The sequence below is a fragment of the Leuresthes tenuis genome, unplaced genomic scaffold (assembly GCF_036924035.1).
Source record: "Leuresthes tenuis unplaced genomic scaffold, fLeuTen1.0.hap1 SCAF_10, whole genome shotgun sequence".
Classification (NCBI taxonomy): domain Eukaryota; kingdom Metazoa; phylum Chordata; class Actinopteri; order Atheriniformes; family Atherinopsidae; genus Leuresthes; species Leuresthes tenuis.
Genome location: NW_027325364.1, coordinates 20,042,277 through 20,063,823, shown reverse-complemented (window position 1 = coordinate 20,063,823; position 21,547 = coordinate 20,042,277). Strand labels below are relative to the sequence as shown.

The following is a 21,547-nucleotide window of genomic DNA, read 5'->3' as shown; positions in this document are numbered from 1 at the left end:
TTCTACAAGCTGAGCATCTCTTCAAATCTCTTAAATCCCTACAATCAAACATCATGATTGCAGCGTTTTTCTGTGGGGATGTTTTTTCTAGCGAGGCCTGTTGGTCGAAATAGAGGGAAGGACGGCTGCAGAGAAATAGAGAACAATACTTCAAAATACTTCTTGAGAGTGCTCAGAATCTTAATTTTTTTGGTTTAACACAATGAACCATGAAAAAAGATAGGAAAAATGTATTTATTTTGCTGTGATTTCCATACATTTTTAGTCCTTATATTTTGGTTTGGTTCATCAGTCCTCAGAGTCCTTCATCTGACATGGTTGTTACTTTACAGGAGCAAAGTGGTGAATTATCCAGAGAGCACCTGGAGCGACTCTATGTTTTTGCTCTCATGTGGAGTACTGGTGCCTTACTTGAGCTGGAAGACCGGAGGAAGATGGAGTTGTGGCTCAGAGGAAACGACAGTATCTGTCTCAATTTGCCAGACATTCGTCCTGACAGCGAGGACACTATGTTTGACTACTACGTCACAGCAGATGGTAATTGTGCATTTATGAACAAGTGCCAAAGAAAAAAAAAACAGAATCTGTGCCTTTACAAGCAGTTATTTTAGTACCATGTGTAACGCAATTGCATTTTACAGTGCCGGTTAAAATCTTGTATATTCAAAAGATTACTTTTAAGCATCACTGTCTTGTTTTGATGTAAATGCCTTTTTTTCCAGGTCGTTGGGTCCACTGGAGCACCAGAGTTGAGGAATACGTGTATCGATCTGATCTCACCCCAGAATACAGCTCCATCTTGGTCCCCAATGTGGACAATGTTAGGACAGATTTCCTAATTCAGACCGTTGCCAAGCAGGGCAAGGTAAATTTCACCAACTGAAGAACCAAATGTCTGTGGTCAGGAAAAAAATAAAAGTTTCAGCCCTCAGTCTTGAAATATGAAAACAGATGTGTCACGTTTGTCTTTTTTTACTGACATAATGTGTGGTTTTATTGACCAAAATGTTGACTCACCCCTCATGTGGCACAGGGCTAAGAGTGAGCTGTAACCAGGACTATTTAGAAGCCATAAGAGTTTCTATCTCTTACAGATCTTACTATCTCTGATAGATCTGAGGCCAGATTTATCGCTGCATGATCTTGACAGACAGATTTATTCTTTAAAGATATGTAAAGCTGATTGAAAATGTACTTTTTGTTCTTGTTATAGGCTGTTTTGCTGATTGGAGAACAAGGAACAGCCAAAACTGTAATCATCAAGGGTTACATGTCGAAGTATGACCCTGAAACCCACATGGGCAAGAGTCTTAACTTCTCCTCTGCTACCACACCACTCATGTTCCAGGTAAAGCAGGACAGCCTGTTCACTTTTCTCTTAATTGGTTTGGATGTAACAGTTTACTGCCTCATTCTTTGTGTCTGTATTTGCTGGATCCTCGACAAACTGTATATCTTGACTTGTCTTAAGTTATTGTGTACTTGATGACTGGACTGCCTGTTACCAGCTCATTGCTGAAACATCACAGTCGTTTATGTCTCAGCAGAACTTAAGAAATCTATTTCGATGCCAATCACTTAATTGTCTTCTCCCTTTGTGTGCTGTTTTTCTTTTAGAGAACTGTAGAGAGCTATGTGGATAAGAGGATGGGGACCACTTATGGTCCCCCTGCTGGGAAGAAAATGTCCATTTTTATAGATGATATCAACATGCCTGTCATAAACGAGTGGGGAGACCAGGTTGGAGATTTCCACAAAAAGAGTCTTAAATAACTTTAATAATGAGTATTTTTCCTGATATGGTTAGTGTGATGTACACTTTTAAGCTTACTTTCTTTGCTGCATCGTAGGTGACTAATGAGATTGTCAGGCAGCTGATGGAGCAGAGTGGGTTCTTCAATCTGGAGAAACCTGGGGAGTTCACCAATATTGTTGATGTTCAGTTCCTGGCAGCTATGATTCATCCAGGAGGAGGCCGTAATGACATTCCACAGAGACTAAAAAGGCAGTTTTCCATCTTTAACTGTACTCTGCCCTCCAATGCCTCCATAGATAAGATTTTTGGTGGGTAAAAGTGTGTGAGAATCAATTAATTTTTAAATTACATCAGAGTATTTGGCTGCTAATTTTTTTGTTAAATTAGTGTCATCTTTGGGAAAAGATGAAAACACTGCAGTGAACAAGGGTGCTAATAATGAAAAGAATATATTTTAATGCAGAGTAATTTAATGGACAGTGTCATGCATTTTTGCTCCAGAGATTAACTGACAGATTTACCAAGATAATTACTTCCAGATGCATTCAGTATCACTTACTTCAGATAAAATATTCTGACAAACAAACCACCAACCTTATCACCCAGGTGTGATTGGTGAGGGCCACTTTTGCGCACATCGCGGATTCAATGAGGAGGTTCGGAGCACCGTGCCTCGCTTGGTGCCTCTGACTCGCCATCTCTGGCAGCTGATCAAGCTCAAGATGCTTCCAACACCAGCAAAGTTCCATTACATCTTCAACCTGAGAGATCTGTCCAGGGTTTGGCAAGGCATGCTCATCACTACCGCTGAAGTGGTCGATTCTGTCCAGGTGAAAAACATTTCAACATCAAACATTTCAACATCACATTTATGTGGCTGAAACTAAGTATATGAAAGGGATTGAAAGCACTGAGGTCCCAGTAAGCAGCAGTAAAATTGGACACTAAATCTCCAGTGGATAAAGAAGACTCTCTACAGAGTAATAAAAAGAAAAACAAACATAACAAATTGTATAATGTAAAAAAAGTCAGCCAAGCAGAATTTGAAAAATGCAGTTTAGAAAAATGTGGAGCATAACTGTGCAACTCACTAATGACCAATCTAATTGCAAATATGACAGTGTTATTGCACATGAGAAGAGTTTGTTGCCAGTATAATATTGCAGTATTTTTCATGAAAGAGTCTAGTGTGTGGCAGTGTTGGTGAGTAGCAGCTTACGAGTAGCTAACAGGAAGAAGCTGTCTCTCAGTCTGGTTGTTCTGGCCTCTATTCAGTGCAGTCTTCGTCCTGAAGGTAGAGAGTTAAGTAGTCCATGAGCAGGGTGGGAAGATTTCTTCATAATACTGATAATTCTGTACTTATATTTGCTGATGTGAATGTCTTCAATTGTTGGAAAGCTGTTGCTCATGATCTTCTGTGCAGACGTAACTACCTGCTGCAGAGTCTACACTAGACCATTGTCCACACAGTCAGACAAGTATAGTAGCAGCATTAAAAGGCTCTTTCTTGAGTGTGAACCTGAGATAAAAGGCAGCACCTTTCATTTTTTGAAGATCTAAAATGACCTACATTAGAATGATGGTCATTTTAGACTGGTCTACTTTAGACATGAGCCTCGTTTCTCAAAAGTAGTAAAGAGCCTGACAGAAAGATTAGAATCTTTATCTAGTGGTAGACATCGAGTAGCTCTACAACATAATGTGGTGTGGAAGATTTACTGTAATAGAGAGAGATCTACGTGTTTGCAGGTTGGGTGTAACATTCTGGCCATGTAAACTAAGTTCTTGGTTAGGTGGTGCACTCCACATCGATTGTGGCCTTGTGGAATAGTTGAATAAAGTTGAATAAGCCTTCTACCTCAGAAGCTATGGCTACCGAAACAAATGACTCTTGATGACATAACAATAAAACTGATAACAATCAGTCAAGTAAACATGTCAACCAGAATGCAGTGGTGTAAAATCATCACTGAACCAGTACCATTATTCACTTGAGGAACAAAACCGTTTCCTGTGAACGATATTTGCCATACTGGCTGGGCTCCCGTTTTTTTATGCAATGGAACTGAATCAGTAACACTTAGTTGATCTATGTCAAGAATTACTTATATATACAATGAAAACATTAACATTATTTCTTAGGTATTGCTGGCGCTGTGGAAGCATGAGTGCAAACGTGTGATAGCTGATAGATTTACAATGCCTGATGACGTGGAGTGGTTTGACCAAGCACTGGCAAACCTGGTGGAAGAGGAGCTTGGGGAGGAGCACAAGAGTATAGTGGATTATGGAGTGGAGAGATACTTTGTTGACTTCTTACGAGATGCCCCTGAAGCCACAGGTACCAGTGAAATAAGAATACATGTTAGTGGAAGATGTCATCATGTTTTGATTCTCTCTCTGACTTGTAATATGGTCACTTTGATGTGAAATGACTTTCCTTACAGGGGAAGAGCCAGAAGATTCAGACTTTGATTTGCCCAAGGTATACGAGCCTATTGAGTCGTTTGAGAGCTTAAAAGACCGTCTTAACATGTTCCTGTTCCATTACAACGAGAGCATCAGGGGTACTGGCATGGACATGGTCTTCTTTCAAGATGCAATGATACATCTGGTCAAGGTATTGTGGAGCCATATTAGTGTAACTAAAGAAACAACAGAATTTGAAATACTTTTTTATATTTAAGTATATATTTAAGTATTTAAGTGTAAATCTCTCCTAGATTTACACTTAAATACTTAAATATAAAAAAGTATTTCAAAAAAGTATTTCAAAATTAAACAACCTAAAGATCTTTAGGTTTTTGTTAGCTTGTCAAGCTGTACAGCAATGGAAAAAAAAAACATATTTACTCAGACATACACCATACAATACACTGAAAGTTCTCTTTTATTGCTCAAGATTTTTTCATTTCAAGTTCTCAGATATATTTAAACAGCCTTCAAGCCTAAACATGTGCCAGTTTCACAGCCTTGATTCTAAAAAGGTTGGGATGCTGTTCAATATCTGAATAGATCAGAACACAATGGTTTTCAAATCTCATAAACCAATGTTTCATTCACAATAGACCATACAAAAGATATTAAGTTGAATGTGAGGCATTTTACTCTTTCATGAAAGATATTGGCTCATCTTCAGTTCAATGCCAGCAGCATGTCTAAAAAAGATTAGACTAACAAAAGGCTGGAAAAAAATACCTGCTACTAAAAAGAAACAGTTGGAGTAACATTTTGCAACTAATTAGATCAAGTGGCAACACATAAGTAACATGACTGGATATAAGAGTAACTTGTAGAAGCAGAGTCTTGTAGAAGTAAAAACTGAAAGCACTTCATGGGCTCAGGAACACTTCCAGAAATCATTGGCTGTGAACATAGTTCACTGTGCTGGCTCTAAATACAGGCCACATGTGAACAGAATCCTGAAATTATGCCAGCTTCTCTGGACCAAAGCTCATTTAAAATGGTCCAAGAGAAAGTGGAAAACTCTACTGTGGTCAGATTAATCACAATTTGAAATTCTTTCTTGAAACATCAATACAGTTTCCTCCAGTCTAAAGAGGACAGGGAGCACCTGGCTTCTTATCAGTGCTTAGTTCAGAAGCCTGCATCTGTGATGCTCTGGGGGTGCATTTCTCCCTGTGGAATTTGCATGTCTGCATATGTTGTTTAATTTTTGTGAAAAAAATTGGTTTATGAGATCCTGTTTTTGTTTACAGAGTCCCAACCATATTGGAACTGTGTTTGTGCTTCATTCAATTTAACATTTGAGGCTGCCTAACATTTAGAAAAAGTAGCTTATTTGTCTCCATTGATGGTTGTTTTCCACATCTTCTGCAGGTGTCTAGAATAATACGAACACCTGGAGGTAATGCCTTGTTGGTGGGTGTCGGGGGTTCTGGCAAACAGAGCCTGACCAGATTGGCCTCATTCATAGCAGGATACAAGATCTTCCAAATCACTCTCACACGGTAATGTCTGCATGCAAGAAAATAATAGAATTATATACGTCCCAGGTTTACAGTTTAAAAGCAAAAAATTGTCTAGCTCTTAGAGTCAGTATTAATGACCTACTAACACTGGATGCATTCTGAAAGAAAAGGAATCATACCGATGGCACAATATTTTTTTTCTCTTCAACACATTTTTAACAGGGAAACTCTTTGTAGTTGATTCATAAGTCTATCATCTGTTTTTCTTTCAAAGCTTAATTTTTCTCTGTCTGTTCTGTACAGTGCTGTCTGCTTCATTGTTCTCTGTCTCACTCTGGCCAATTAGTCTGTCAAATCTTTTCCCCCCCCAGTCCCCATGTGCATTTGTGGCAGTCATATTTCCCATTGGCAAAGTCTCTAACAGATTTCAGTGGTTTCTATCAATATGAATGAGCCTTGTGTTTCCTTCTTGGCTTCACAGTCATATCTGGAGAGAATGGGCACAACTATTGTGTGTCTCCTTTCTTGTATCAGCTTACGTTTCTCTCAAACACACAAACACACTCGACCCTTACCTGAAAATCAAGTTCAGTGATTTTTTTTCACGGTGTCCATTTTTCTCTCTTTTTAAAAAACTTCTTCATTGTTTTCATATAAACAACTACAAAAAATTAATCATCTTTGAATTTTTAGCCATTTGTCTGGATGTTATCCTACTGGATATTCCCCCTTTTAAAGTCGCTACAGCCCTTACTACAATGTAGCAGCCTTGAGGGGCAAACAGGAAAGTGTCTGGGGCACTTTCATATATTGGAACAGAGCATAACTTGTTATTCAAGTATTTGATAGTTCTTTTGATTTGAGAGAACAAGCATTTTCTTTACCCAACTTAGTGTGATTGTCTCAAGCTAAAGCTAAGGGCTAAAAACTATCAGAGTTGCCAGACTGTCTCCCACCACTGATTCCAGACCCGGTGCACCAATGGAAACAACACTTTGAATAATAATTACACAAAACGTTTGCTTCGTGCGCCACTAATTGGAACAGAGGCAAGGTTGAATGGACAGCAGTACTTTATGCAGTTCCTACAATCCCTGGCAGAAGTATGGAATCACCACTCTTAGAGGACGTTCATTCAGCCGTTTCATTTTGTAGAAAAAAAAATTGCAGATATGACACAAAACCATTGTGGACTCCTTTTATTCAAGAGCTGAGCATTCTGCTTTGTGAAAAAAAAATATGATAAAGTTATTATGATAAAGTTGTTGGAATTAATGAATTCCATGAAAAAAAACTATGTAATCACTCAACCATGGACACAGAAAGTGACAATTATCCTTCATCAGTCAGGTTCCAACTGTCTTGTTTAGCGATTTAACATGTTGGCCTCATTGGATCTATTCTCGTAATAAACCATTTTTCTATTTCCACCAGAAATTTGAACACTGATTTAGTTCTCATTTATAACACTTGTTTTGATGTCTCACTATGGGATAAGATTCTTCACTTAAGCACTCTGCCCCTTACTTTTTAGAATGCAGGCTGAGGAGGATTATCACTCAAAATGAGGTTTTTCCCTTTAGCACTCCAGCTGAATGGTTTTACATTCCATGCTGCCTCACACCATTGCACAGGGGGATTCCAAAGCCTGCCTGTGCACCTGCAGGAACAAAACTGCAACACAAGGTCTGCTAAACATGCCTTTGGCTGGAACATGCCCAGCCTGTTATCAACCACCTTGGCTCCTGTACTTTTTGCGAAGAGCCTATATATCGATGGCTGGCTCTGCAGGTTAGTCTCTTGGGTTGGGACCCAAACCCTAACCAAACCTGAAAACCCAGATCAAAGCAGTGGAGGAGATTGAGCCTGAACCTAAGATTCAACGTTGGGACGGATGACTAGCTGCTGCTGGCGTGCTCAGAGTAGGAGGGCTCACAAGCATGATGTTGGCACACCTTGTTGATTGAGGCTTTATTGTGAACAGGGAAAGGAGTGTATTAACAGTGTCAGAACATAGTCTTTCTGGGTCTCATGTGTAATTATTCAGCCTGCCTGTTGACTGATAGAGTGAGTATTTTCAAGTCCACTTTGACGCCTTTTGCAATGGAAAAACACACCACATACGGTCTGCGTCTCAGGTCACTGTCACATACATAGTGGAGTCCTTAACTGTTTTAAAGATGCTCCAGAGCAGTGGTATATGAGGATGCAAATGCACGCAACATTCACTTTGGACTTTCAGGGGAGATTTTGTCTGTAACATCAGCAGGTGAGACAATAAACAAGACAACATGTCAGCAAGTATTCTTGAGCATTTGCTGCCACTGGGCCTGTGAGCATATGTGTATGCTAGAGAGTGTTCTTTCCGCTGGCCAGTATACTGCTTTCCACTCACTCTGCTATTGTATACATGCAGAAACATCCAATACTCATATCAACACAATCAGGACCCTCATCTGCTATTTTCAGTGCGTTGTAAAGAAAATCAAGCAATTTTTGCTGTGATGTGCTCGGGTGAACGATAACTGCAGAAAAGTCCAAACTAAATTGTCTGTACATTTTACTAAACATCTTCAGTGTTCATGTGTAAAAACACCTTCAACAACTAGTTAGGATTTATGGCATCAGCACTATTTGTGGTGAGCTGAGCTATTCATACATGAAGATTTTTAGCATTGGATGACTTAGCCTGTGTCAGTGTTGTGCCAAAAGAGGACATCCTTATAGCCAAAATCTCCACCACAAAAGGTCGTAACAACCAATGCTACCCTGTAAGACTTTGCTGTTGTTTTCAAAGGGAGAACAGTGGATGGGAGCACAAATCTCCATCGTATCCATATAATTTATATGGAGCTACTTGCCATGTTTCTGACACTGAAACACTTTCTTTCGGTTCTCTGGGGACGTCCCATTTGTACATTGATACTATGGGGCACTACGCATCTCATGTGTAATGGGTCAGGTTTGGGAATAGGTTGAGCATGCTGAGGTACATCTGCACTGAGGAAGAACATGCAGTGTCCACTTTTTTTTTCTCCCTGATCACCCAGAGCTCAGTTTCAGCTGTTTCAGACCTCACTGACAAGAAAATAGCAGTCTCAACTGTCAGTGTGTAAATGACTGCTGTTTCTCCTTGCTTTGTTGGTTTTGCAGGAAAACCAATAGGTCAACAACAAATTGTTTGTAGGTTTATCAAGGTGCTGTCTTCAGTGTAGCTCCCTTGGTGGATCTGTCTCGTCCAGACAAGTTGGCATAAAGGATCAATCATTTGAGATAAGCTTATCTTCTACTATAAGTCTCCCTATCCCATAATGAGACTGCTGCGGTGCTTTGAAAGAGAACTTGAGGTTACTTCTGTAACCCCAGTTTCCTGAGTAGCATTAGTGCCATTCTTGCTTTTTGGGTGAAGCAAGAAAATTTGTGCTTATTTTGAAAGATGAGAAATGCTGCATCCTTTAAACAGACATGAGGCCCTGACATGGATGTCATGTCTACCAGCCACTGAGGGAAGGCGTAGTGGTATAAGTGCTTCTGTGAATACGAGGACATCTCATTCATACTACTTAGAGAACTGAGGCTATAGAAATAACTGGACTATTGGATATGTCTTTCCCCAAGAAAAGTTTGAACAAACTTTGCTCTGTGGCAAGATGCATCATTATCATCATCATTTTAAAAAAAAAATCGCTATTGTCACCAAACCTACTGTTTTATTGGTGGAATGAAAAAATTCAATTTACACCTGTGCACATGTACTGTATAAGTAACGCCTGGCATATTGACTGTGGTCTGATACTGATACTGTGGTCTGATACCCTCTTGAAAGAGTCTTGTAACCCTTCTCCATTGTTTCAACTGACAGCTCTCTTGTTCATGTTTTCAACCAGCCAGGTGTAACAATTTGTTCAAGTCTGCGAGCACTCATTTTTAGAACAGCGGAAAGGTTTGAATATTTTTGGAGTGTGAATTGCATGGTGATTCCATCATTTTTTCCTCTACTTATTACTAAAACAATCTTCAGATTTAGTTTTTTTTTAGACTTTTCTAAAGCCATCATTTTCTGCAGTTGAATATAATTATTTTCTGTCATATCTGTAATTTTTCTCCCAAAAAGGAATAACTGAATGAACATCCTCCATACTTTTTGCCAGGAGTTTTATGCCCACGTTCTCTTTGAAGAGCTGTTGTCGAAAACTGGCTCAGCAGGGCAGTCATTTGGACTGTCTCCAAGCAACTTCTGTCTCAGGGTTGCCAAGAATAACGCCAGCCAGATTCCATTGAAAAGAGTTGAAACAAGACATGCTGAACCTGCTGGTCAACGATGCTCCAAATTCATATTACTGCTAGATTTAAAAACCAGCTTGTGCAGACCTCTATGGCAAGGTTGAGTGAAGGTGTTTCGACTTTTGCTCACCCATTCTGTCACTTCTCTGTCTGCTGAAGGAGATGAAAGTGAGGCTGCATAGCATATAACCTGGACATGTGCTAAAGTATGTCAGAAAATACAGTGAGCCACTGCTCCATAAGAGGACCCTTGTTCCTCTTATGAGGGGGTGTTTTTAGGGGTGAACTTAAGCTGTAGTTTAGTATGTTATGTCCACTAGGTGCTTAGCATTTAGAATAAAGATTTTCTGTTATATTGGCCCTCTACTTTTGAGGCATTTGGGTTCCAGCTGGGTCGTGAGAATGTACTTATACTTGTGCAACCTCTTGAATCCTGTTTAGAGGGAACTGTATTCAGGGCATATGTAATACAGCGATCTGGTCACATTTGAGATTTTATAAGATATGATACCTGTCTGACAATACATATCCCTCAAAGACATCAAAGGAAAGTTTTAGGCTTCTTAAGTATTTTAGTAAAATGATTGATATATGTTACTTGATTTAAAAATGATCATGTCTCATAATGATTCAGTGAGACATTTTGACATCTGAGAGATGCTTATCTGAGAACTTTTCATTTCTCATTTTCATCTCAATCACTCATTTAAATTCACAAAAGCAGATGGAAAGTAGGACAAGCTTTATCATTTTCTTAAGTCAGAAATATATCAGCCCACTCACACTTCTTTTTCCGCCATCAAAAGCTCTCCTGCAGCTTGAAAATCCAGTGACACTTTGCAGGGTTTCTTCCCATGTAAAGAGATACACACAGCTCTTTTTAAGGCTGCTGGCAATTCTTTATAGATTACTCCTCAAAATTGTTTGAGCAAAATGAATTTGAAGATCCTTTATGCATCGATCCTGCTGAGAGACTTTCATTAAGCAGAGAAAACCTTTTTTTTTTACACTTTGTGTTCTTTTCCAGCTCATACAACACAGCTAACCTGATGGATGACCTGAAAGGTTTGTACAGAACAGCTGGCCAACAGGGAAAGGGCGTCAGCTTCATCTTTACTGACAACGAAATCAAAGACGAGTCCTTCCTGGAGTACATGAACAATCTTCTGTCATCAGGAGAGGTCTGAAGAATACACATGGAAATAACTGTATTCCTTTCAGTGTTCTATACTTTCAACTTTGATTTATTTTTTATTCATCTCCTTCCTCATTTTCTCCAGCTTCTTGTCCATCTGCTTCTTGCTTTTTTTCTTATCTTTCTTGGGTTCGGGTGTGCTCTGTCTGCCTCATCATGGTGGCATTGGTATCTGGTGACAGGCGGTCCCTGTCTTACTCCTTTTCTCTCGGCACCACTTCCCCCCTTCCCCTACTCCTCTCTCTGGATAACAGTTTAAGCAGCAGATGCTTTTACAAGGGGAGGTAATTTGAATTGGGGACCAGGGAAGAGTGTTGATGATGTTTGAGAGCTATTTGTGTGCAGGTGAAGGTTTGTGTGTCATATATGTGTGTGTGTTAGGTTTGTGTTGTGGATTCTGTCTCTGTGAGTGGGAGACAGTGAGACACTGACGGATGTAAGAGACAAGAGAAACAAAATGGAAGAGGGTGCTGTTAGTGTTGTGTTTTTGTGGAAGCAACTCAGCAGATGGGTAGACATATGTTGCTGCCTACCACAACACCACATGTTCTCCAAGTCACCCTCTCCCCTCTCAGTTACATGTCCTCCATATAAACAAGGGATTTCGAAAAAATAAAACCCCAGTAAGATTGTGATTCTTTGAATGAATCAGCACAATATAAACTTTTCAGAGTGAGATAGTACCTAATGAGTCAGGTTTGCAAAATATTAATTCAAGTTAGCATTCAGCTCCGAATAAAATCTAACGAGTCAATGCTAAATAAAAAAGTTTTTTTTTAAATCTGCATGTAATAATGAGGTGCAGCTTTTTTAAAGTTTTAAACCTAAAAATATTGTTCATTGTCAACGAAAAAACAACATGTGATTACCCTGACATGTATTGATTTCTATAACAGACTTGATTTCAAACATATACAAATTTTTCTTATATGGATAAGAATCTAAATGTGCTAAAATGTCATAGAAATTACATCTAAATTGAAGTTTTTGTTAGAATACTTATCAGATGATCAAACAAAGGCCTTTTTTTCTGTGTTTTTGCAAAAGAAAATAATAATAATGCGGGAAATGTTATTTGGGATTCAAGAAATCTATCTTTTAAACATACATACACACAGTAATAAAAAGATATTGGATAACAACATTATTGTGATGTCAGTGAAGTAAATGAGTTTGTTTCTGTCCTCAGGTTTCCAACTTGTTTGCTCGTGATGAGATTGATGAGATTCTCAGTGATCTCATCCCTGTCATGCGACGAGAGTTTCCCAAGCGACCACCCACCAATGAAAACCTGTATGAGTACTTCATGTCACGAGTCCGACACAATCTCCACGTTGTTCTGTGCTTTTCTCCTGTTGGGGAAAAGTTCCGTAATCGGGCGCTGAAGTTTCCAGCACTGATATCCGGTTGCACCATGGACTGGTTCAGCCGGTGGCCAAAAGATGCTCTTGTTGCAGGTACGTTTCACCAATAGTTTTAGTTTTACGTTGTTGTGATCCAGTCTTGACTAATGGTAGAATTTGTTTCCTGCTATTTAGAGTGTGTTGCCCAACTAATTTCTTAAAATTGACTGCTAGAATTTTTCTTAGAGCTATAAAATTGGGATATGTGATTTTATCAGGGCAGGGACATCATGACACTGAATATTATCACTGTTTGTTCCCATGTACTTTTAAAATGAATGAAAGATCAAATCTGAGCTTTTCAAATTGTCCTTGTTGCAGTAAATCCTGCAGTGTGACCTCAGCTGCCTGTCATCTTTTATTAAACCTTCACACAAAGTTTGTTCTAGTTAAAGCCATCAATTTGAGCATCAATTCAAAGATGAACCTCAATAGATTTTACCCCCCAAATTACTTTTACCAAAGTCTAAGACATTAAGTAACTTGGTTAAGCTTTACCCTTATTCAGTCAGTGTTAGGACAAAAAAAAACAGGTGATGAAGATCCCAAAGATTTTTAAGTATTCCTTAAAACCTGTACAATGTGTCAGTAGCAATGGTCTCCATCAATGCAGCTGCTTAGCACTCTGAAAAGTAAAATGGTTGATGGCTCCTCACAAAGCAGGAGAAGGCTGTTAGAGTACAACAAAGAGTTTTCAGGTAGCTGTTTAGTCATTGTGGCATATAATCAAGGAATGCTAGTTTAGATTATAAGTGGAGGTAATTTGGGGTCTGTGAAGATCAACAAAACTCTAGAAAAACTGCCTGAATAGTAGCAAATACAATAGGGTAATCAGGCAGGGAGCACCAACACACTGGCTAAAGGAGGAAAGAACACACGAGATGACAAGACTATGTATGTCAACACAGAGACTAAAAACACATATGTGAACACAATTAATCAAACACAAGGGTGTGGAAAAGAACAACAAACCCAGAACCCATACCATAATGCTCTTTTTCATCCATCCAATTAACCTGACATGCATGCTTTTTGGCGGTGGGAGGAAGGAGTACTCAAAGAGAACCCACGCAAACACAGGAGAGCATGCAAATGTTTTAATTTAACACCTTCTTTATGTCTTTCAGTTTCGGAGCATTTCTTATCTCTCTATGACATAGACTGCTCACCCCAGGTAAAAAGAGAGGTAGTCCAGTGCATGGGCTCCTTCCAGGATGGTGTCGCAGAGAAGTGTGTGGACTACTTCCAAAGGTACAGTATATCACCAAGCTGAATTTATGACTTTCTAATGAAATAATAAATCCACCTAAATATATTGAAAATGGCACAATCCTGCAGCCTGGGATTTTTGGACAGTGGCCCAAACTCACAGCAGGCAAGGAAGCTAAATGTATGTATACTAAAATGTAGCTGCGAATTTAGGCCCTCATTTGAACCAAACACTGACTAAAGGGAAGCATTAAAGTTAATGAAGGTTCTGATTAATTACATTAAAGGCTTAATGAATTTTCAACGTTTTAATATGTCATGAAAATAATCAAATGCAACCTGACTTAAATCTAGATACAGGCGCTCCACCCACGTCACGCCCAAGTCCTACCTTTCCTTCATTCAGGGCTACAAGAGCATCTATAAGGAGAAAAGGTCTGAAGTCCACACACTGGCCAACAGGTAAACACATTTAAAGCATAAAATCAAAGAGTTGTCACAGTGTCACAAAGCATTAGCCTTTGCAGTTTTTGAGATGACTTTCATCCCTGTCTAAAGTTCCCCATTTCCTTTATATCTGTTTTGTACTTTTAACAAATCTGTGCAGCAAGCTAGCAACTAAAATGGGTTATAAATCAGGAATTATAATAAAATCCAAAATGGTAGTGACTGATGATTGATGATCAAATGAAAGAGAAGATGAAATTAGATGTTGACAAAAGGTCTGTCTAAAATCATTTGTGATGATCCATTTAGAGAGTCCAGAAATAACTACAGCAGTGAAAGCCATCTCAGATTTGTGAGCAATTTTTCCATTACTCGTTGGCTACGGCCTCAGTGATATTATTACATTACAGCATTTGACCAGGACACATAACACCAACAAGCAAGCCAAATATATAAAAATCTGTGTTGAAAGTGCAAGTATTTTCACTGCTCAGAAGAAATCAATGGTTCAGGCAAAATGTCATGTTCATTTTGAAATCTGTGTGGATATGTACAACAAGTATGACGTTTTGGTGGTGACTTCAAAATGCCTTCAAAATAACACAGTGGCAGTAAGGTACAGATGCAAAACTTACACATGGCCTGACTGACTGTGTTTGATATTTCCCTGTTTAGGATGAACACTGGTCTAAAAAAGCTGAAGGAGGCATCAGAGTCTGTTGCAGCTCTCAGCAAAGAGCTGGAGGTGAAAGAGAAGGAGCTACAGGTTGCTAATGACAAAGCTGATATGGTAGGCAGAGTTTTTAAAGTTGTTTTTTTTTTCTTTATCAGTCTGTGTGTTTGTGTATGTGTGTGTGCTTGTTTTAGACTCATATAGTACCTCTCTAAGTGCATATACTGTACTTTCCAAAAGATAACTTATTTGACTGAAAACATCGACAGTCCACAATGAACTGTCCTGCCACTGTCATAATAATCTGCATTTTGTGTATATGAATATTTATCATTCTGTTTTTTTTTTTTTGCAAGTATACATGCAGATACATGTGCATCTGCACAATCAGTAGCTAAATCGGAAGTATTTCTTTACATGAATGAATACAAACATCTGTATTTGTCAGGTAGAGCTGTAGTGTTCTGAGTATTAATTTGTAGAGTATAGACTTTCATAGAGGTTCTTTAGGGTTGTTACATTTTTGTGTACCAATACGATTCTCTGGCAGTATGTGTTCATGTTAACATGCCAGCCATACTGGATGTCTCAATTTATTGGTGTCTTTGAATGCATATCTGCAATTACAGTGTGGACTATGAAGCTATGACACCAGATTACCATTTCTCCCTACTGTATTGAAAATGGCACAAAAGTAAAGGTTCTAGTGCTTCTTGGCCATGTCTGATTCTCTTTTCAGGTGCTGAAGGAGGTGACAGTAAAGGCCCAGGCAGCAGAGCGGGTGAAGGTGGAAGTGCAGAAAGTAAAGGACAAGGCCCAGGCCATTGTAGACAGTATTTCAGCTGACAAGGCCATCGCTGAGGAGAAACTCGAAGCTGCCCGGCCAGCTCTTGAGGAGGCGGAGGCTGCACTGCAAGTATGGCACTTACAAAAAAACAGCAATACTTGGTTTTGTCTTGAGAGGTGAACTTGTTTTGAATTAAAAAAAAGTACAAGGCATCAACAAAATCATGCTAAAACAGACTGTTTCTGACAGTTCGCCCTGCAAACATTTATTAACTGCCCCCAATGCAAGTGAAAGATGAAGATGATAGGCATGTAATTTATTTTCGCAATGGATCAAAGAACAGCAACGATTAATAATTTACAATTAATCATTATAAAGAACAAGACAATCTATACTCAATTTCACATGAAAATATCCAATTAGTGATTAAGCATATTTTTCATAAAGCGTGGCAGCAAGAACAACATTGTCTTAGCCCTTTTCATTCCTCAGTGTATCTGATCCCATATTGGATAAAGCCTTTTTCAATTTGAGATCAGGGTCTCACAGGTGACTAACAGCCAGCTGATTCATATTATGTAATCACTAAGACAAATGCAAATGGGGTGATCATAAGAAATACACAATGACAAAATCACATGTGTATGATATGAAAAGAGCTCCGTTCAAACACAGCACAACATTTAAAGCATCAGATAATAAAATACAGCCCATATTGAAGTCCAAATTAAAAAGCTCACATAAAAACTCACAAGAATGTAGCCAACAGGTATTCAACCAGTTTTTTCTAACCCCTGAAAATGTGTGCACCTATGAAAACATCATGACGGTTACTTTGTTAACATAATTCATTTCAATATATAAAAAAAAAGGGATTGCAATAAATCCTCAATCAGACCCCCTGTGTACCTGGGTAAAATGTTGAATCCAATAGGCCTGTCTTTGGAGAAATTACTGGTGACAAAGATTAGTACATTTTTGTCCATCAGTACATTTTCACCTTGAGTGAAAGTACAATTTTTTTTCCCTAATTTATCCATCCATCCATTTTCTATACCTGCTTAATCCAACAGTCAGGTCAGATTAAGGGGGGTGGGGAGCTGGAGCCTATCCCAGCGGTCATCGGGCGAGAGGTGGGGTACACCCTCGCCAGTCTGTCACAGGACCACACAGAGACAAACAACCACACACACACAGACACACACACTCACTCCGAGGGACAGTTTAGAGACGCTAATTAACCTAACATGCATGTTTTTGGACGGTGGGAGGAAGCTGGAGTACCCGGAGAGAACCCATGTATGCACAGGGAGAACTCCCTAATTTATGAATTAGAAAATTTTCTTCATCTGCCATCGGTTGTGTAAATGCATTAATTTAAGATGACCTCTCTTGACAAAGTTGGCAGCATGACTGTTAGGAATAAAAGCTAAAACTTTCAACAAAGCCTTATGCCTCCACTGTTGAATGGAAATGTCTGTACTTTTTGTACATTGTTTCATTTAATTTCAGCACAACTTGGCTTTGAGACTATTTGAACCAAAAGCAATTTAACATTTACTCATATGTATGTGTCGGTGTTGGCAATAGCAGTGGACAGACGCTAGAGCCTGACCAATATATAATTTGGCCAATATTGATATTGGCCGCTCACAGATATAATGGATGAAAACTCAGTGGGGGGATTTAGAAATAGTTTAATCGTCTGATTTCTCCAACAGAGCGTTTCTAACTCTATGGCTCTCATCTCTGTCTCCAGTACATGTAGCAGAGAGCATATCATGTCTGGGAATACAGTGCAAGTCCAGTTGTGCTGAAATGTCAAAATTTGTCAAGTCTAAACTGCAATGTTACTTGTTGGCAAAGTCATACAACAGCTGAGCTTCTGTCTGTGTTTTTGCACACTCAGATTTAGAAAAAGTTCATTGATACTACATTAAAGTAAAAGTTAAACAGTCAGTTTATCAACATAAGTACCTAAATGATTTCAAGACCTAATTTATGTGTTAAGTTTTTGCTGTAAACTATTTATCTAAGTGATGATGAGCGATAACTAAGCGGTTGGATCTTTGTGTTCATCATCTATTTATATCGACTAGTTTCTAGATCCTACAATTCCACTCACGTTTCAGTATCTTTGTTGAAGCTGTACGATTCTTCATCTGTAGTCTTCTGAATTATGTTTGGACTAAGATGAGCATAGCCTTGATTGTGTCAGTCGCAGCCTTTTCCCTGATGACAGAAATTAAACTAAATTCTGGTGGGTTCCTTTTTTTTTCTTCAAAGAAAGCAAAGCATTTTTTTCTGGTATTTTAGTCCATGTAAGGTGGTTTCTTAGATTTCAAAAGACAATGGTTATCACCTATGAAACAATGAATGAAAATAACCTGAGCCTAAAGGACACAGAATTCAACAAAATACTGTTGTTTTTTTCCCATCTTGTGAACATTTTTTTCTTTTCTTTTTTTGCCTCAAAGTTTTAGAGGCGGCATTGCCTCCCTTGCCACTCCCATGGAGCCATGACTGTTCAACTTATTATGCGGTGGTGTTCCATATGCATTTGCTCTTTTTCAGGCAGACTGTTTGTACAAGTACGATCGTGCCCTGAAAGGCAGCCTGATGGGTAAAATAAATGTCAATGAGCTGGGTTTACAGCAGTTTAGTGTGCTTCGTTATATGGCTTCACACGTACTTTGGCAATTTTTCTTTTTCCTGCTCTCACACTTTTTGTGGCTTCAGGGTTCCACTTAAGAGTCCTCTGCGACTTGTGCTGAGTGGAGCTGTGTAAAGATTTTGCCTTTCTGCCACGGTGTGTGTAAAGTCAGTATGCTGGTCTGAGGCCTGGAGCTGCATTGTAATTATCGCTGTCCTCCCGGGGAGATTGTTGCCTACAATCTCCTACGGCTGGTCCCTGATTAGAATTGTTATCTTGCTGCTGCACACAGAAACATTGGATTTCTAAACAGTCAACCCTGGGCAACCCCATGTTTCAATCATTTATTTAGTAAGTGCTTTAAAGGATTTTTAAACAGTCTTCACCTGAAGTGCTTCTTCAGATTTTGCGGAAGCTAAATTGTAAAAGGTATTTTCAACATGATGGTTGAGAGATCATGAGACAAGATGGCAGTTTATCAACTGCTTACTTTTCTGTTTTCTCCTCTTAGAATAATCTATAGTGTGTGTTTACGAGAACATCAGTAACATTGTTGGATAAAGGAAGTGTATCTGCTCACTATATATTTATGTGCTTAAACACAACAGATACTTGTTTTTGTTTTTAAGCATATTTATTCAAGAAAGTCTGACAGGTCTTGTGGGATAGGAGGATGTTTTTTTGCATTTTACTAATTAATCTTGTATATCAGGTGTATATATACATATAAAGCAGACAAGACAAAGTTAAAAAAGTAGAAAAGATGAGACAGGCAGGCAGGAGGCCTGATAGAGGAGCCAAATCTCACTGGGACATTTCCCATGTTTTTTGCCTCATATGTCTCTCATTGTGTCTCATTTGAACCATTCTCATGAGGTAATTGTATGTCCGCCTATTCCAAGTCCTGTCACTTTGTAGGAAAGCAAGTTTAGAATTTTCATCAATTTCTTTGTCTTTGTAGTACTGCTTGCTGTATTTTCTCTGCATATTTACTTTCCTTTCATAGTCTGAAACTGCAAAATTGTGTCATATCTTTATTACTGCACATGCCTCTGTTGAACAGGGTAATTAAAAACAAATTACCATATTTTTTGTTTGTCCTCATCTCAGACATTCTCCCTCTAATAGAATTTAACATGGATTGTGTTCCTTTAGTTTGTTGGCAAAACCCCTCCCACATATTTTCCTTGTGTACCACTGCGCACAAAGAGTAAATGTAACATAAAACTATTGATAAACTGTATGGCATGCCTTATGCGGCATGCAAAACAATGTAAAATGGCGAGCGTGATTGCTTTTTTTGTTTCAGTGAAAATAATGTTTAAAGCATAACTAATGTCAACCCCTATTCTGTGTTACCTAACAAACAGTCTCACTATCTTGAAAAATTCGTGTGTACTAAAACATCTGCACTCTTCCATTTCCTCTATTTTTACCCACACAGACAATCAAGCCATCAGACATTGCCACAGTGCGTATACTTGGCCGGCCTCCCCACCTCATCATGCGGATCATGGACTGCGTGCTGTTGCTCTTCCAGAGGCGGGTCAACACTGTGAAGATTGATCCGGAGAAAAACTGCAATACTCCATCCTGGCAGGAGTCCCTAAAACTCATGACAGCCGGAAACTTCCTGGGCAGCTTGCAGGTGCACTTACCAAAATCTCATTCATCTCTCTCACATAAACTGTAAAACTTATGATTATTAAGCAGCTTATTTAGTTATTCTATTGTACTGCTCTAGGGGAGAAAAAAGGCTTAAATCATTGTGCATGCATTAGTCATTAGGCCAAACTTATCTCCAAAGAAACAGAAGTTACAGATAGGAAGACCATGATTAGCATATGTTAAAATGTAAGTTGCAGACTGTTCAGTAAATGGTGCTGCTGTACCTCAGTAGCAAGAGGACTCTGCCAGTCTTAAAGTTGATAGTTTGATCCCTTCCACCCATCCGATCACTTGTTGAAGTGTCTTTGAGCCCCTTTGACTCTGTTGTGTTCATCCGTGTGTGAACAAGTGGTGGAGAAAAGAGTCTCACAGGCTGTAGAGACAATGTGCAGTGTCTGTGTGCCTGGGAGTTGGTGAATGTAGTTTGTAGTGTAAAATAGCTTTGAGTAGTTAAAAAGGCTTGAAAAGCACTTCATCAAAGCACTCCAATCAGTTTACTAAAGTATGTTTTCTCCTTTTGTTTATTTGAGACATTATAAGCCAACCATGTTTTTTCTCTTTTCCTCTGTCACTATATATCTTGTCACTGTATTAGTTTTGTGTTTATTTGATATTATATTCAGTATTCTGCGCTTCATTCTGCTCTCCATGTTTGTACATAATGATAAAACCCCATGTCAACCAATTTCTTACAGACAGAAAATAGTCTGTCTGTAAGTCTCCACCTGAAACCACCCAGTTCCCTCTTTTTTTCTATCTTTCTCATGTAGCAATTCCCCAAAGACACCATTAATGAAGAAATGGTGGAGCTGCTGCAGCCTTATTTTGAAATGTCTGACTACAACATTGAAACAGCCAAGAGGGTTTGTGGCAATGTGGCTGGCCTTGCATCCTGGACCAAAGCAATGGCCTCCTTCTTCTCCATTAACAAGGAAGTCTTGCCCTTAAAGGTAACATACAGTGTGATAAATAAAGCACGGTGGCTTTCTAAGTGTCACAGCAATGTGAAGCAGATCTGCATGCAAAAAAATGTGATCTTCATAAAAAGACCAAGAAAAAATGCATAAAGAAGAGCTTTTAAAATGGACATGATTGTCATCTTCCAAATTGTTCCTGAAAAAGACATCATCATTTCCTCAGAAAACATATAACAAAAGGGTACATAATTCCTGGTCCTTGTTCAGGGCCTTATTCTTCCACTTTGATGAATAGGGAATAGTTATAGTGGAGGAGAGGGGCTATTTTTCTACAGAAGCCCGAGGCTACAGGCACAGCACAGGTTGTCTCTCATAGGAATATAATTTATTCATTCTCGCACATTTTGGCTTCAGCAATCTGCTGATAGTGTGGGTAATGAAAGTGCCTCAAAATTTCAGAAGGAATACATTTTTAACCTTGCATTATCATCATACAAAAAATGATATAATTTGATGCATCTCCTTTCAAGGTCTCAGGGCATATTTTATTTGATTCTGTTATGCAGACCAAAAAATGGCACTTTAGATAGTAACCACTATAATGTAAGATGAAATAAGCTGAG

At 38.9% G+C, this 21,547-nt stretch overlaps 1 protein-coding gene across 4 annotated transcripts in view; it reads left to right on the top strand.

Annotated features, from left to right (window-relative positions):
- The window catches only part of dnah5 (dynein, axonemal, heavy chain 5), a 94,289-nt gene that overhangs the window by 45,700 nt on the left and 27,042 nt on the right, over nucleotides 1-21,547 (top strand). For all 4 annotated transcript variants that reach the window (XM_072394644.1, XM_072394643.1, XM_072394642.1 and 1 more), the window contains exons 50-66: nucleotides 333-537; nucleotides 723-865; nucleotides 1,214-1,348; nucleotides 1,618-1,740; nucleotides 1,851-2,064; nucleotides 2,363-2,586; nucleotides 3,899-4,097; nucleotides 4,204-4,376; nucleotides 5,597-5,727; nucleotides 11,000-11,153; nucleotides 12,357-12,624; nucleotides 13,698-13,821; nucleotides 14,134-14,241; nucleotides 14,902-15,016; nucleotides 15,639-15,815; nucleotides 19,784-19,987; nucleotides 20,778-20,957. In XM_072394644.1, the coding sequence (XP_072250745.1) occupies nucleotides 333-537; nucleotides 723-865; nucleotides 1,214-1,348; nucleotides 1,618-1,740; nucleotides 1,851-2,064; nucleotides 2,363-2,586; nucleotides 3,899-4,097; nucleotides 4,204-4,376; nucleotides 5,597-5,727; nucleotides 11,000-11,153; nucleotides 12,357-12,624; nucleotides 13,698-13,821; nucleotides 14,134-14,241; nucleotides 14,902-15,016; nucleotides 15,639-15,815; nucleotides 19,784-19,987; nucleotides 20,778-20,957 (2,877 nt within the window). The remainder of the gene's footprint in view (nucleotides 1-332; nucleotides 538-722; nucleotides 866-1,213; nucleotides 1,349-1,617; nucleotides 1,741-1,850; nucleotides 2,065-2,362; nucleotides 2,587-3,898; nucleotides 4,098-4,203; nucleotides 4,377-5,596; nucleotides 5,728-10,999; nucleotides 11,154-12,356; nucleotides 12,625-13,697; nucleotides 13,822-14,133; nucleotides 14,242-14,901; nucleotides 15,017-15,638; nucleotides 15,816-19,783; nucleotides 19,988-20,777; nucleotides 20,958-21,547) is intronic.